Below are 16,164 nucleotides of genomic sequence, written 5' to 3'. Positions count from 1 at the left end.
TGTTAATAATACCTTTTATCAAATATTTATTCTTTATTTATATTTATATTAATATTTATATTAATATTAATATTTATATTTATGTTTATACTTTTATTTATATTTATATTTATATTTATATTTATTTAAGTAGCGATAAGGTGTCATAAAACTTTTTACTTCTCATAGGCGTAAATTTGTGTTTGTTTATGTTTTTTCACACTTGGACACTTTTGAAACTATTCTCGCTTTTTACCGCATTCTCTCAGAACACGTCCGACAGTCAGCAACACAGTACGTCTAATAATCACGGGAGTACGTTTCGGTATCGAGAGGACCCAACACGTTCGTTTCATGCTAAAAACAACACGCGATCGAACCAGTTGCGTTGCAATTGGAGGTGAGCGCGTGTTAAACTTTTCCGTTCGAATGTAGATGGACAACTATCGGGTGCAAACAGATTGTATTTCAAATTGTATGAAATATAATATTTTTTTCTATACCTATATCCTATACATAAATCTATATAAATAAATCTTGTTATCGTGAAAACATATGCTAATCAGCTGTGAGTCAGTCTGTTTCTCTGTATGAAAGCCTCAATCGTTATATATATATATATATATATTTTTTTTTTCCAAAAGGCTAAAGCCTCAATCGTTATATATACATATATATATATATATATATATATATATATATATATATATATTTTTTTTCCAAAAGGCTAAAGCCTCAATCGTTATATATACATATATATATATATATATATATATATATATATATATTTTTTTTTTTTTTCCAAAAGGCTAAAGCACTACATATGATGATAAAATCGGTACGAGGTTGCTTCGTGTCACGTCTCTAATTATATGTGGGAATTCAGAATATAATTTTCCACATTGCAGCTCAGCCGTCAAACATGCTCGACGCAACGGTCTAACGTTATTTTTTTATGAATGAAACACGAGGCAAGCTTTTTAGTTAAATGCTTTCTTACTCGTATATGTAGGTTAGTATATTTACATCTCTTCAATCTGGTATAAAGAATAAAATATTTAATTAAGAATTTCTAACAACAATATTTTCGCCATTACAATACGAACAAGTTGTTACTGAATATTGATACAGTTAATTTATTTGCAGATCAAACTAATCTTTTAACAAAGTTGAAAACTAAATTGGTAATTTAATATAAAAATATAAATGCAAAATACAATATTAATAATTAACCTTTTTCCAAATGTATAAATATATGTATGTAGCCGGCGATATATATATATACATATATATATATATTTTTTTTTCGTAGATGTGGAGCAAAATACGACATGCATGCTTGTCGGCTGTTGCTGCTGGCGGCGCCATTTGTGTCATATTTTCAACTGACTTTTGAATTGCAGCATCTGCAGCTCTATATGCTTGTAACGAAGGGACTTCGCCATTGAGACTTTCAGACATACATTCATATTAAGGCACAGCTGGCAAAACGTCTGGCCTCTAGGCTCACTTTGTTTTGTGGCTGCTGATGATGATGCCATATGCAAACGAGTTGTTACTGACGCGACTTATCTGCCGGTAGTCGTCGTCGTCGGGATGCCATCGTCATCGTATCTGGTGATACTACGCATGTGAGTTCTGTGTGCAATAGGCGGTATTCTTTAAACAGATTGAATTGTGCGGATTTCTGCGGCATAAGCTGCACAGACTTAGTCCAACCCCAAATTGTGTGCTTAATGTGAAGTGAATTATAATGAGTCAGTAGAGCGAACGCTGCAACTATGGATACTGCTTCTTGAATAGTGAGTCAGTTTTAACACCGCCATGTAAAATTCCACACAATTGGTCATTTTCCCACTTCTTTACAACAGTTTTGCAACATTTGCAACAGAGGCAGACAGCGTCCGTATCAGCAACAGCAGCTTGGAGAGCCACTGTGTGCTGTTTACATAAATCTTAGGAAAGGGAGAGGCAATGTCGGCTCGACTCTTAATTTTTATCAACTTGCATGTAAAAGCGGTTGCGTTTGCGTTTGGTCGCCTCGCGAACTTGAGGCTGCTCCGCACACAGCCAGTCACAGTCGCCAAGTCTGTGCGCCCAACTCTATGATTGCCTATAGCGTTCGCAATGAGGAGGCAAAACTGTATGGAGTGTGGAACTGGGCCCCACGGACTGCCCACGCGGCAGCTATTTGAGTCAGAGGCATTAAGTGTGAGGTTCGTGCTGTCACTCCCAGTGCGTCCGGAAAACTGTTTCAGTTCTTCTATTATCCAGTAATTCAAACTCGCAGTTGGTGGCAAACGCGTCATGCGATTTACTGAGAGCAGAGCATTATGCAGCTGAGAACTATGCGGTGGGTATAGGCGTCATAGGCCTAGACTCTTCATGTTAAAATGTGATAGGTCCTTATTGAACTTAGTAGATCAAACATTACTTTGGTGTGACTTACTTATGGAACATCACCAACAACTTACTGCTTGTTCTGTTACTTTCTTTGGCTAATCAGCTGTGAAAAATGCTGTTGAATTCATGTAGAGTGGAAGAACATGATAGATGTGCATTGGCAGATAGCCAAACTCCTTTATGTTAAGATACTTTCATCTGTATTTGTTTTAAACAAAGATTCTTTGCCCGCTTCATGTCCGTTTTTTCTGTGGCCAGAAACCAGTTAATGGCAGAAGAGAAATAATTCTAGGAAAAGGTTTATGTTTCGCCTGATCATGCATTCTTAAGGAGCCCAAGCTATGGCAGCAGCAGTAAAAAAAACCTTCTCAAATAAGCTGCAAGTATCGTCAGGACTCCTTCACGCTTCCTCTTCTTAGCCATGCTCGCCTCTGAGCAAATGTGCGAATTGAAGGCATATTTAAATAAGACTTTCATCTTATTAACCCATGCGAATATAAAACACTTTATATTTCCATGTGCTTAACTTGCTTTCGCGCACAACTATAGGGCAGCTGATAGTCGACCATTCTCGAACTGTACTCTTGCCTTGCTCAATGCTTACAGCTCTCTGTGGAGGTGCGCACGATATGACTGCCGCCTAACCTGTTTACCTGTTTACCTGTTGCATTGACCAGACGCCGCAGCAGACACAACCCGCACAGTCGTCAAAGCTGAGGACACGGCATAGCTTTTCAACTTATTTCTTTTATCAAGCTCCAAGTTCAAGGATATAGTGTACATGTGTTCACAGCGCTGTGTATGTATGTTTAGACGTAACTTAATCGGATTTTTTTGGAAAACACATTTTTAACCCAGCTAGAATTACCAAAGCATAATGTAATAGCCCCGGCATGAATCTGGCACTGCAAAACTGATTATGTTCTTATTTTTTAGTGTTGCGCATATTATTGAATGTATTTAAATATTTATTCTTATTAAAAGCATTGCATCTAATCCATTAACAGTTCACTACCTGTGTCGGGGCAAACCTGTGCCAGACACAATCGTTACTTTATTGTTTCGGCCAAGTCTCAAACGCTAATTGCTTTTAGTCTGCCCAATATAATTACTGACGACTGTTTTCAAGTGTAGCGGACCGACCAATTGATATTTTCCGGGTTTTACCCGGTCATGCAACCTGGAACTTGGAGAGCTCAGGTAAAAGTGACTTCTTAGAATTTCCATAATTAATTTGCACTTGTTTTCTTTTCGCTTTTCTAAATTGTGCACTTCTAATGACTTTGTTTCCGCACCTTTTTCTGAAATGTTTATAGCTTTACGTTTGGGACCTCATTGGAGCATGTTACTGTTACTGATACTGATAAATCGGACCCTAACTGATATTCGTCCATATCTACCTATTTCAGCTACAACAATTTCAATATTTTCTCCTAATTGTACCACCAAAATAAGCTGGTCAGCATTTTCTATGTCATTGATGTATATAAATCAGGCTTATCTAAGCTTTATTGTAACAGAAAAGAAAACACAAATGTATCCAGCCTTAAATAAAAATCATACTTCATATTAAACAGAACACACATGGACTTAGTAATAAAAAGTATTGAGGAACGCCAGGTAAGTATTTGAACGTCAACAACCCATGCACGTTTGGAAAAACTTACCGTTATCATAATGTGCACATGTTTGTGCGTGTGACGTCACAAAAGGGCGGTCTATGCGACAAAAAACTGTGCAATAGGCAGCTCACGTGTCATGGCATCAAAAACATGCATGCCCTTTAATAAATATATATATATATACATATATATATACACATATATATATATACATATATATATATACATATTATATATATACCTTTTTATATTATATTATATATTATCTTTATCATCGAAAACACACTCTAACAGTAAGCTTAAATAAGTCAATGTAGCTATTTTAACAATGAAATGCTTTATATTAATTAATTAATACAAATTTAAAGAGCAATTAAATATAAAAAAAAATAATATTAATAGTAAAACCCAAAAAAAAAATTTTTAAATTATAAAACAAACCTTAATACATTTTGTAGCTGTAAAATCAGTATATCATTTCAAGCTGTAGTAGCCGATCAAACAAACCAGTCGTGCAGCGATAGCTTCATAAAATATCAAGTTGATTTTCCTACCACAGTCATCCCGCTGCAACAAGCTGTTGTAGCAACAACATTTCATACTATAGTTGTAGCAACCTAGTGCAACATGTATGAAGGCGGCTGGCGCTTAAGTCGCTCCTACAATTAAGATACATGTTCGACTCGGATCAAAGATTGATAATAATAGTTGGTTAACAATTATATGTTATTTTTGGTAACTATCTTAATCACAAATAAGATAAAAATATATATTTTATATAGACGACAAAAATGCACACTTGAATTAAAGCATAAGAACGTTAAGCAGATGGGAAGCATTTCACATAGAGACAGGATGGCGACAATATAATAATATATACTGAAATGTGTGTGTGTGCGTGTTTGTCTGTGTAACCAGCGTCAAGCCCGTATACATGTGTCTGTCCATGGGAGAAGGTATGTGTGCGTGGACGAGAGCGACAAACAACACATGTCCACGCGCATTGAGACCTTCAGTCGGCGTCAGCTTGACTTTTGCGATTTTTCATGGAAATCGCACAGTCGGCAGTCAGCGAATGGCACATATGGTGACCACAACCAAAAAAGAGAGTCGACATACCTACGACCTTTCGGCATGCAAAATGTGTGCATTTTCCAGCGCTCTCAAGCCAGTAGTAGCATCGACGCCTTACAGTTTTCCTTTGTTTATGACCTGATTGTGTGAGAATATTATTGGGAAATATGTGTCTTTTCGTCTGCTTGGGAGATAGCTCGGTTCCATGTGTTAAGCCATTGACTTGGGTTCCCGACCTCATGGCCAGTAAGTTTGTAACGGCATGCAGCACAATGCTTTTAAGATTCAGTTGCAATGTGAGTCCTAACAGCCCATATCTGACACATGTACATATAGAGAATGCCTCAATCCAATAATTAAATATATCAGACAGACTGGCAACTTATGTGCGTATACGTAAATTAGGGATAAGCAGAAGCTCTGAACAGCGTGACAGCCTCAAGCCAACTTTGAGAACAAGAGCACCAATCAAACGCATGCAAACGGCCCGGTACACAATTAGATACCAAAATTTACGCTATTAATGTCCAAAAACTTGCAATCGATAGGTAGATATAGCACAAGCTCGCCTCGTAGATGCTTACTTGGCACGCAATGTGCTGGAGTAAACATATTTTTTTCACAAGACCCAAAGGTAGTTATTTCCCACGCTTTTTGGATGAAGAACATCTTCAAACTTATTAGCAGAGACGAGAAAATTAAGCGAATGCACACAAAGTGTGCACTTTTCATAAACAACCTGCCGACTAACCTCCATCCTTTCTTATCGACTACTGTGTGCCTTCGGTCAGATTTAAATTGCACAAGTAATACAGCAGCGAATCTTTAATACGAAAAACGAGATCGCTTTGGGCGGCTGCTGCTACTGAACAAGTTCAGTCATGAATCACAAAAATAATTTCACATGTATGTCCGATGCGGCCACCAAGTCTAGTATCTAGTATCATCAACAGCATGACTGGACAAATTTACCTGATGTGTAGACGTTTGTGATACCTGTTGGTTCATTCCTTCACTTCCTTGTTTTGACTGTGCTGTTCATTCGTTGTCCTTGTCATAAAATGGCATTTGTTTAATTGTAGTTCGCTGAATAGCTTGACAGTGATTATACACAGAAGTATTACAGGAGTTTTAACTGGCGCCATACGCACAGCAGGGAATCTCAGTAATAGAGATTCGGAACGGACTGAAAGGTCAAACTTGCAACCAGGATACATTACGTATTTCGACCAAATTTGGCGCCGAATGAGAGGTTACTTCTGTTGCAGACGGCAGAATATAAAGTTAAGCAACCAGCACCTACCTGGCGGAATGCAAGCCTGAACCAGATGCGTCACTTGTTGACAAATACCACAAAACGTGTATGGCGACCCATTGGCCTGTCCTTAGCCACTTGTCGTCGGGGCTACAACTGGTTTTAATTCTTAATTTGCGTTGTGGACGATGAAGGACTCACACATCTGTACCTTAGCCTTTATATGTATGTCCACCGGGCTGCTAGGCTTTTTGTTGCCTGAACACTGAACGATGTGCTCAGCTGGCCTATGTCCCCTTCAGATCGTGTCAATCGAAAGGTACATAACAGCTACCCCTGTTAATATACCGTTTGGCATGCAGCGTCCTCTTGCCTCAACTAATTGGCGTATGCGGTTAGACTTGTCAGGTGTTTTCAGAGCGGTCGCTCACCAAAACGATGCTCCAGCAGTGGATTAATCATCATACTATAGGTTACACCTGGATTATATATATTTGAACATCTTACATAATTAAAGAAAAATAAATTAAAATAGAAAAAAAAAATAATAGATATAGACATAGAAAATATATCAATATATGGATTTGACATAATAAAATAAAGATGTTCCCAAGCATTCCAGCCAATCTCTTGTGTTAGAACATCTGTTGAAATATAAAAAAATTTGAAGATACTATAGAAAATAAATCGATATATACCAGCTTTGTTTTTTGCTATTGACGCCAATCTCTTGCATTAGAACATCTGTTATTTTTTATATATTCATATAGTCAATATGTGTATTTAGATTTCCCTATAATCGCTAAACATAAAACAACCTTCAATAATAAACGAAAGCAATTCCTTATGTCTACTGCTGTGCAAATAAAATCTTTCCTCAAACACTGTATTCTACTACTTCCGCCGTTCTACTACAGACACCGTTCCAGCTATTCCTATTAGCGTAAGCTTCCGCTCTTTCGCGCCTTGAGTTTAAGTAAAGTGGGGCAATAAAGTAAGAATTACACCTAGCTAAATATCAAGATTGGTCAAAATCAATTGGTATCTGACGATCAGAAACTAAAAACGGCAATTGTTTACATTTTATTCTCAAAGATTTTATATGACTCCTTTAAATAAAAATAAGGAGAAGAAGAAAAAAACGAGCCACATGATAGTTTGTTTTAATTTGCATGCGTTTCTGGCAAAATGGCTCTACTTGGGCGATAAGTTTTCACTTTCACTGGCAGCTGGCAGGTTTTTAAAGACATAAAGTACATTGCACGCATTCCCATTTCCTACAAGCTTCAACATTCTTCGACCACCACATTAGGAGCTCGAGTGTCAGGCAGACCGTTTTGGTTTTGGTTCGTGGGTGTTGAGGATAAGATGGAGTGAGTTATATTCATAAATATATATAATATATATATTATATTTATATACGGAACAGAAGTGTTCTCTTTTTGTCAGCAAGATTGTAAATTCATTTAGCTAAAATTCCATAGATTGACAGGCCGCAATAAATTTATGAAAGAAGCATAATGAAGAATAAAAATCTTATTTAGTACATACAGGTTCTGTTAGCATTACTTCTATCGGCCTGTGTTTTTTTACTTATATAATTTTTTAATAATTCTGTATATTTATATTAAGCTTTCACGTCAAAAATTGCGACAACTTTAATATATTCGTAAACAATTTACATTACAAATTAATTGCCACTTAATCCGTTTTTATGTGCAGTGAAAATATATAGTCGTCACGAATTCGTCGCAGCTGCCTTGCTGCTCAGCATTTCTCTGCCTTTTCTTGTCTGCTGATGTGGTCGTCGACAAATTATGACAAACTGTGAGCAATAATTTGCCCCATGTACACATACTCGCAGGCCATGAGGGCTGTAGAGCCCCACATTTGTTTATGCGCTTTTTAACCCAGGGTTGCGCCTTATTGGTCGTTAACGCTGAAGCGTTTGGACTTTGTCCATAAATTGTCATATCTTAAGTATATAAACGTGTTTTTTTTAATTTTACTTGGTATTAATAAACACTTAAATCTTTTAAGGATCCAAGCCAGTCGGAATGGGTCTACAATATGATCAGCAAAAAATGGGAATTTTCTAAGACACCTGGATATCAATCGAAATTTATTGGCAACATATAAAAATAAATTGAAAGTTTCGCAGAACAGACGTTTTTAACTATATTTGTTAAGAGTGCCAACATTTTAAATTGACTTGAAAAAATTTCAAAATATATTCCACCACACTTCGACAGAACAATAAAATCGCGCAGCCACCACAATTTATCGGTCAACTGTCGGGTAGTTCACTCTCCGCTCGATAGTTTTTTCATTTATTCTCTACCATTGTTTGATTTTTTATATCTAAAGAAATATTTGCAATTCCCCTTTTGCACAGTAATTTCCAAAAATGTCAACTGCCCAAAGATCATTTGTGCAGAAAATGTCAAAGTAAGTTAAAGATGTGGACGAAAGCTTAACTTATAACAACCGCACCCTTTTAATTCTATGGACGGCTGTTGTTGTTGCCATTTGCCATTTACAGAGACATATTCATGTGTACCTATATTACAGGCAACCGGCGGCTGATGTCCGGAAAAACATAAGTGTGCATATGCAGTCTAAGACCACACACTGCACATCGATGTGCTCTTCGACCGTAAGTTTGTGACAGATTTAAATCTTTTTGTTGCAACATATTAAAAGCAATTTTTTATTTTTAAGCTCTCACTTACCGAACCACTTGATTATGAAGAATTTCTAAATCAACACATGAATATTATTAACCGAGATCCGTTAAAGCATATTTTGGACTTTCCGCAAGGAGATGTTACAGTCAAAACAATACCACGAAAGATTCGCACTGTAGATCACATTATACCTAATGAGAATATGTAAGCATTAAGAATTTAAGTGAAATTTTGTATTCAACTAATATACATTTCAGTTCTGAGTTACCCAAACATGTACAGGAGAGTGTTCGTTGTTACACGAGTCCTTGGAAAGTTGTCGAATACGCACATCGCCATTACTCAAGCTCGTGTTCTACACGTGAACGTAATGATCGCGAAACTACTAGCCATTCGGCGTACCAGCAAGAGTTCGAGATTGACAACGATTTTTCTTCTTTTGACGAATCATTTACGGACAAAAGTGAAAGCTGCACACCTAGCTCTAGGCAGTCAATAGTTAGCTTAGCTTCAGTTAGTTCTTGTACCGATACGCTAACTCCTCGTAGTTCTTGGGCTAGCTTCGACTTACGACGCTCAGTTAATGATCCTCTGATTCCAAATTTATTGGATAATGTACCGCCGGATCAGATTGATCAATTGAACGACTCCCGTCGGCAAGAAGATCGTCAAGGAGCTTTCTTTTCTCTCTATCCCGAAATTGAAGTTGAAGAAGCTATTGAGCGTAGGCTACAAGCGGAGTTGCCAGTAGAGCATATAGGTCATCGCATACACGTTAAATGCCTGCAACTCAGATTGGAGCTAGAAGTAGAACCTATCTTCGCATCAATGGCCATTTATGATGCCAAAGAGCGTCAAAAAGTATCTGAAAATTTTTACTTTGATATGAATTCGGACAGTCTAAAGCTTATGCTGTCAACCCATGTTCGTTGTGCAGACGTTAGCACACAAAGTCGTTCGGCTATATTTGAAATTTCCTATCCAAGTAATGATTTATTTCTCGTTATAAGACTTGAAAAAGTACTACAGGGTGACATAAATAATTCTGTGGAGCCATATCTAAAAGAAGACAAGGAAAAATACAGGGAGAAAGTGAAGTCCAATGCAATGGATTATTGTGAGCGCCTTGGAAAATATCGAATGCCTTTTGCATGGACAGCTATATACTTGACGAACATTTTTAATGGAGACAACTTTGAGAACAAGGACGCCTACGTTGGCGATAGAGACTCGTCTAACTGTGGTAGCATTGCTGCTTTAGGTTCTGCTGCAAGCTCAAATAGCTTAGATCGAAAGTCTTCTACTAGTAGCTTTGATCAGCTTCGTAGAAAAGCTAATGATATGAGCGGTACTCTTACAAGGCGCGGTTCACTGGAACGCAAAGAAAAACGTCGCTCTTGGTCACCTGATGATTTCGCTAATGTTGTTGAAAATTTTCGTCCTATAACCTTAACGGTGCCTAGTTTCTTTAAGCAAGAGCCCGATAAAATGAAAGATGAAGACTTATACAAAATTTTACCCGAACTTAAACGGCCATGTACGGTTATAAAGAAATATAAATGTATTCCGGGATCTATAAAGTTGGAAATATCGCCATGTGTTGAAGATGTTACAAATGCGTTAACACCAGAATTGGCAAAAATCGAGCCGCATGGAGGAACTAAGACACGCCCAGTTAAAGAAATATTAGAGTTTCCACTTCTTCCTATTTATAATCCACACTATAGCTATCGGAACTTACTATTTGTGTCTCCCAAAGAGCTAAATTTTTCAGCACGTGCAGGTTCTGCTCGAAACATAGCAATTCGCATACAGTTGATGTCAGGTAAAAAATAATCATTAAAAGATAATGAAAATAAACTTAATTCCTTATTTTTTTGCAGGAGAAACTCCAAGTGAGGCAGTCAATGCCATATTTGGAAAATCTTCATGCCCAGAATACGCAACAGATGTATTTACATGCGTCAATTACCATAACAAGTGCCCCTCGTTCTATGATGAGATCAAGATTGCCTTGCCCGCTTCTATAAAACAACACCATCATTTATTGTTTACCATCTACCATGTATCATGCCAAAAGAAACCACACGAGTTACAGCTCCCGGTGGAAACTCCCATCGGATACACCTGGTTACCACTTCTTGAAGATGGAAAACTCAAAGTTGGCGAGTTCAACTTGCCTGTCATGGTTGAAGCACCCCCGAAAAACTATTCTTTTATACCACCGAATGTTCACCTTCCTGGTATAAAATGGCTCGACAACCATCGCTCAGTATTTTCCATTAACGTAGCCGCTGTCACATCAGTTCACACATTGGATGCGCACCTCGATCAATTCTTTTTGATGTGCGAATATTTAGACTCTGGAAATATACCTTCCCATATAGGCGAAGGTAATATGGAAGCTGAATTAAAAAAGTGTTTGCTGGATATAGAGCATGCTAATCGGGAATCACTTGTAAAGCATTTGCCCCTTGTGTTAGATAAGCTAATTGAATTGCTAGTTACTACACATAAAGTAGGTGGACAAACTATGTGCTTAGGTTCGACAGTGTTTGAAGTGCTATGTTTGGTTTCAGCACGTTTGTCAATATTAAGTGATGTTGATCAATATGGACGCCAGAGCTTGTTTTCCACGTATGTTCAGTTTCAGTGCAAAATACCACACCCGTTGAACACAAAACGGTGCAAAAAGCGAAATGGTGCAAATGAATTCTTATCAAAAGAAACATATGACAGTTATGATGTTTTAAGCTCTGATACTGCAGGTATGTAACCCATTAGTTATATCAGAGATTATCTTTAACTTTACCTTCCTTTAGAACTACAAAATGAGGCACTTTCGAATGCAGGGTTAGAATCTGATATGACTCTACGCTTGCTTCACGAAGAGCTCGCCTTGCAATATACATTGTCCAGGGGAAAAGCCGCAGATTTGGCAATGACTAATTCTTGGTTTCTTTTTGAGCTTATGGTCAAGTCTATGATAGAGCACTTAGACAATTCGAGTACCTTAAATGCTCCACGTAAACACCGGTTCTCACAACAATATAATGAAGACATAGCCGCGCTTGTTGCGATTGTAACTAACAAAGTCATGGAGTACCACAGCACAGACCCAAGATTAGCGCAGTCATTAAACGCAAGCTTAAGCTTTTTAATTTTTGATCTATTAAGCATAGGGGATCGCGGATTTGTTTTTGGCCTAATTCAAATATACTCGAAACTGATAATATCAAGAAATGCTTCCGGACCTGAGTTGATGAGCTATAAAATTGACTTTCACCGAATTGTTTGCAGTCACGAACATTTTATAGCATTAAACTTTCCCTTCGGTACTTCTTATACGACATTCTCAGCGCCTTGCAGCCCTACTCCCAGCTCAACATCAAGTACTAGTCAGACTTCATATGTGCGTATCATAATTATTATATTAATTTTAATATTAAAATAATTTCAAATTTAAATATTTTTCCTTAGGGCTCCATTGAACGTTCCTTGCACGCTGACCTAAGTTCTGAGTTTCGTCAACAACATTTTCTCGTCGGCATTGTATTAACTGATTTGGCCACTGTCATGGAAATTCCCAGTCCGCATCTGCATGGAAAAGCAATTAACTGCGTGCGTAATCTATTAACTTCACATGACTCACGGTACGACGCAGATGTACGCTGCCGAGTAGCTTCACTCTATATTCCTCTGCTGTCGATAGTCATGGATAGTTTTTCACAACTTCATCAATATTTATCGGATGCTCAAGATCACGATCGCCTGCAGCAAATGGGCCAACTTGAAGACTATCAAGGACCTCATCAGACTATAGCCAAAGCCACTATCAGCCCTGAAGTAGCATATGCTATTTCTGGTAGCCGCGTATATTCCTACATGACAGAGCCATCGAAAAGCAAAGTTCCCTTAAACGCAGAGAATACGCGTCACTTATTGGCGTGTGTTCTTTGGGTGTTAAAAAATTTGGAACGGACTGTTCTTTATCGCTGGTTACTTGGCTTAAGCCCGCATCGTGTACACCAAATGTTACAAGTACTAAACACATGCTTAAAAGCTTTCGAGTACTCGGGTCAAAAGAGGTTGCCCACTTTAAAACGAACCAATACCCATAGTTTTCGAAAAACAGCGCCAACTGATGTAAAGGAAAAGTTAGAAGAATGCATTAGAGGAACAAATTCTGCGCGTTATGATTTGATTAATCGTCGCAAAGATCGCAATTCTACAGAAAAACTTCGCTGGCGCAAGGATCACATGCCATACCGTTCACAGTATAGTGAAACAGCATCCAAAATCGAAACGGAGCTCGAAATTAGTCATTTTATTGAAGGTTCACTTTCTACTGAAATCTCACTTATCATACTAGATTCCTTAGAAATAATAGTGCACGTTGCCACCAATCTTCATCACAATCTTCTTGGGACAGTACTTAAAGTTTTGTTGCATAGCTTATCCCGCAATCAATCGACATTGGCTCTACAAAATTTGTTTGCTTCTCAGCGGGCCTTGATATTTAAATTTCCCAATCTATTGTTTGACGAAGAAACTGATATATGTGCGGACTTATGCCTATTACTTTTAAAGCATTGTGCATCCCAGCTTCCAGGAATTCGTTCACAGGCAGCTGCATCATTGTACTTACTGATGAGACAAAACTTTGAGATTGGAAATGTAAGTACGTTCGTATATAACTTCCTATTGTATTCCTATCTCTGGCAAAAGTAAAATATTTCAAGAACAAAATTTTTTCATTTCAGAATTTCGCTCGTGTTAAGATGCAGGTAACTATGTCATTAAGCTCCTTGGTTGGTACGAGTGCTTCCTTTAGCGAACAGTCGCTTCGTCGTGCGTTAAAAACAATTTTAGTTTACGCTGAGTCCGATGCAGACTTACAGGAAACTTCTTTCCCAGAACAAGTGCAAGATCTATTGTTCAATCTGCATATGATCCTCTCAGACACCGTTAAAATGAAAGAATATCAAGAGGACCCAGAAATGTTGCTCGACCTAATGAATCGCATAGCAAAAGGATATCAAAACAATCCAGATTTGCGGCTTACATGGCTGGAAAACATGGCTAAAAAGCACCGTGAACGTGCTAATCATACGGAGGCGGCAATGTGTTATATACATGGGGCTGCATTAGTTGCGGAATATCTAAGTATGCTCGAATCGCAAACCCATTTGCCTATCGGTGCGGTCAGTTTTCAACGCATATCACCAAATACGTTTATGGAGTCTGCTGTGTCGGATGATGTTCTTAGTCCAGGCGAAGATGGAATCTGTCTAGGCAACCACTTCACAGAGACCGGACTAAAGGCGTTGCTGGAAGAGGCATCCAATTCTTTTCAAGTCGCAGGCATGTATGAAGCTATGAATGAAGTTTATAAAATATTACTTCCTATCTGTGAGGCGAACCGGGAGTTTCACAAGCTCGGAAAAATTCATGGCAAACTGCAAGAAGCGTTCAATCGAATTGCACAGCTGCACGTGAGTAGAACATACATAGTTGAGTCTATCAAATATGTACTAACCCGTTAACTTAAACATTGTATATTTATTAGGGTAAGCGAGTATTTGGAACTTATTTTCGTGTTGGCTTTTATGGAGCAAAGTTTGGAGATCTGGACCAACAAGAATTCATCTACAAAGAGCCAACATTAACAAAGTTGCCAGAAATATTTAGTCGACTTCAGGTACTTAAATGTCATTAAGAAATTATGTAAAATCTTAACATATCTCTTTTAGAACTTTTATACGGAAAGATTCGGTCCTGATTCCGTGCACATTATTAAGGACTCCAATAATTTTGACCCAAATACATTAGATTCAGAAAAGGCGTATATACAAATAACTTATGTCGAACCGTTCTTCGAAACCTACGAAATGCGTCACCGTGAGACTTACTTTGAACGAAATTTTAATATAAGTAAATATGTGCAATGTAGAATGTATCTGTACCCACGACGACTATTCTTTTTTTTATTTCTTTTATTAGAACGATTTATATTTGCAACGCCCTTCACTAAAAACGGAAAAGCACATGGAGAATTACATGAGCAATGCAAGCGAAAAACAATATTGACAACCGCAAACCACTTCCCATACGTCAAAACTCGTATCCAAGTAATCAATAGAGCGCAATTTCAATTGGAGCCAATTGAAGTCGCCATAGGTTTGTATTTAATATAATTTACTTTCGTATCTTAATTTTTTTTTATGTATAGTTTCCATTGACTTAAATGGAAAATCTAAAAATTTTACTTTGCAAAAAAATTATTCATTCATGACTTCAAGTATAAATAGAAAGACTGTTGTTTAAATATATAAATATATATATTTGAGAAAAATGTAGTATAAACAAAGATTTACATTATGAAAATATATTTCAAAGAAGTTGTTCAAAATCATTTTTCGAAAATGCCACACAATATAATTAAAATGTACTTAACATGTACTCATAATAGAAGACATCCAAAAGAAGACATTGGAGTTAGCTGCCGCTACAAATCAAGAGCCGGCCGATCCAAAAATATTACAAATGGTCTTACAGGGCTGCATTGGTACTACTGTTAATCAGGGACCTATGGAAATGGCTAGCGTATTTTTGTCCAATCTATCCGATGGCACGACTATACCTACGAAGCATCAGAATAAATTACGGTTGTGCTTTCGAGAATTTTCAAAACGATGTGCGGATGCTCTAAAAAAAAATAGAAATCTCATATTATCTGACCAAAAAGATTACCAGCGGGAACTGGAACGCAACTATGAACGCTTCGTCGAACGACTGATGCCGCTTATCACACTTACATCTGCACAAACACAAGGAGTTGTAAAGTAAGCTTTCAGCAATCGACAAAACAGAATAACAAAAAATGAATCATACCGTCTTTACTTTTTACTATTTCAGAGCTAATGCTTATCAAAACAAAAGCACACCACTAAAATGGTAATTTACACTATTTAAATTCGTGTATATTAATGACAACGACTATTTAATCATTAATATTCTTATTATCTCATATATTTTTTACATGCCTAGTGTGTCGGATTATTTTAAGTAAATGTTCATGTATACAATACCTAAATCTTTAAACTAGGTATTACTTTTATACAATTCTTACACAGTATTTTTC

The 16,164-nt window shown here is 37.3% G+C and overlaps 1 protein-coding gene and 1 long non-coding RNA gene across 3 annotated transcripts; both read left to right on the top strand.

The window, feature by feature from the left end:
• The first annotated feature begins 1,338 nt into the window (after positions 1-1,338).
• LOC115482950 lies at positions 1,339-3,955 on the top strand. Its single transcript, XR_003944175.1, has 3 exons — positions 1,339-1,610; positions 3,390-3,582; positions 3,699-3,955. It is a non-coding gene; the product is annotated as an uncharacterized LOC115482950 (long non-coding RNA).
• Positions 3,956-8,626: 4,671 nt separating this feature from the next.
• Positions 8,627-16,137, top strand: LOC111596008 (dedicator of cytokinesis protein 7). Of its 2 annotated transcripts, XM_023310023.2 has the most exons (13): positions 8,631-8,781; positions 8,905-8,989; positions 9,055-9,224; positions 9,278-10,845; positions 10,904-11,788; positions 11,843-12,432; positions 12,501-13,697; positions 13,784-14,515; positions 14,590-14,721; positions 14,774-14,954; positions 15,024-15,200; positions 15,493-15,865; positions 15,939-16,137. In XM_023310023.2, exons 1-13 carry the CDS (start codon positions 8,741-8,743, stop codon positions 15,979-15,981), a joined length of 6,174 nt encoding a protein of 2,057 aa, XP_023165791.2. In that variant the 5' UTR covers positions 8,631-8,740; the 3' UTR covers positions 15,982-16,137. The 2 variants fall into 2 exon arrangements, with proteins under 2 accessions (XP_023165795.2, XP_023165791.2); XM_023310027.2 differs by lacking the exons at positions 14,590-14,721; positions 14,774-14,954; positions 15,024-15,200; positions 15,493-15,865; positions 15,939-16,137 and having other exon boundaries at positions 8,627-8,781; positions 13,784-13,807; positions 13,938-14,056.
• Positions 16,138-16,164: the final 27 nt, after the last annotated feature.

Source organism: Drosophila hydei, unplaced genomic scaffold (assembly GCF_003285905.1).
Source record: "Drosophila hydei strain 15085-1641.00,03,60 unplaced genomic scaffold, DhydRS2 tig00000172-arrow-pilon, whole genome shotgun sequence".
Classification (NCBI taxonomy): Eukaryota; Metazoa; Arthropoda; class Insecta; order Diptera; family Drosophilidae; genus Drosophila; species Drosophila hydei.
This window is presented reverse-complemented; position numbering and strand designations above follow the sequence as displayed.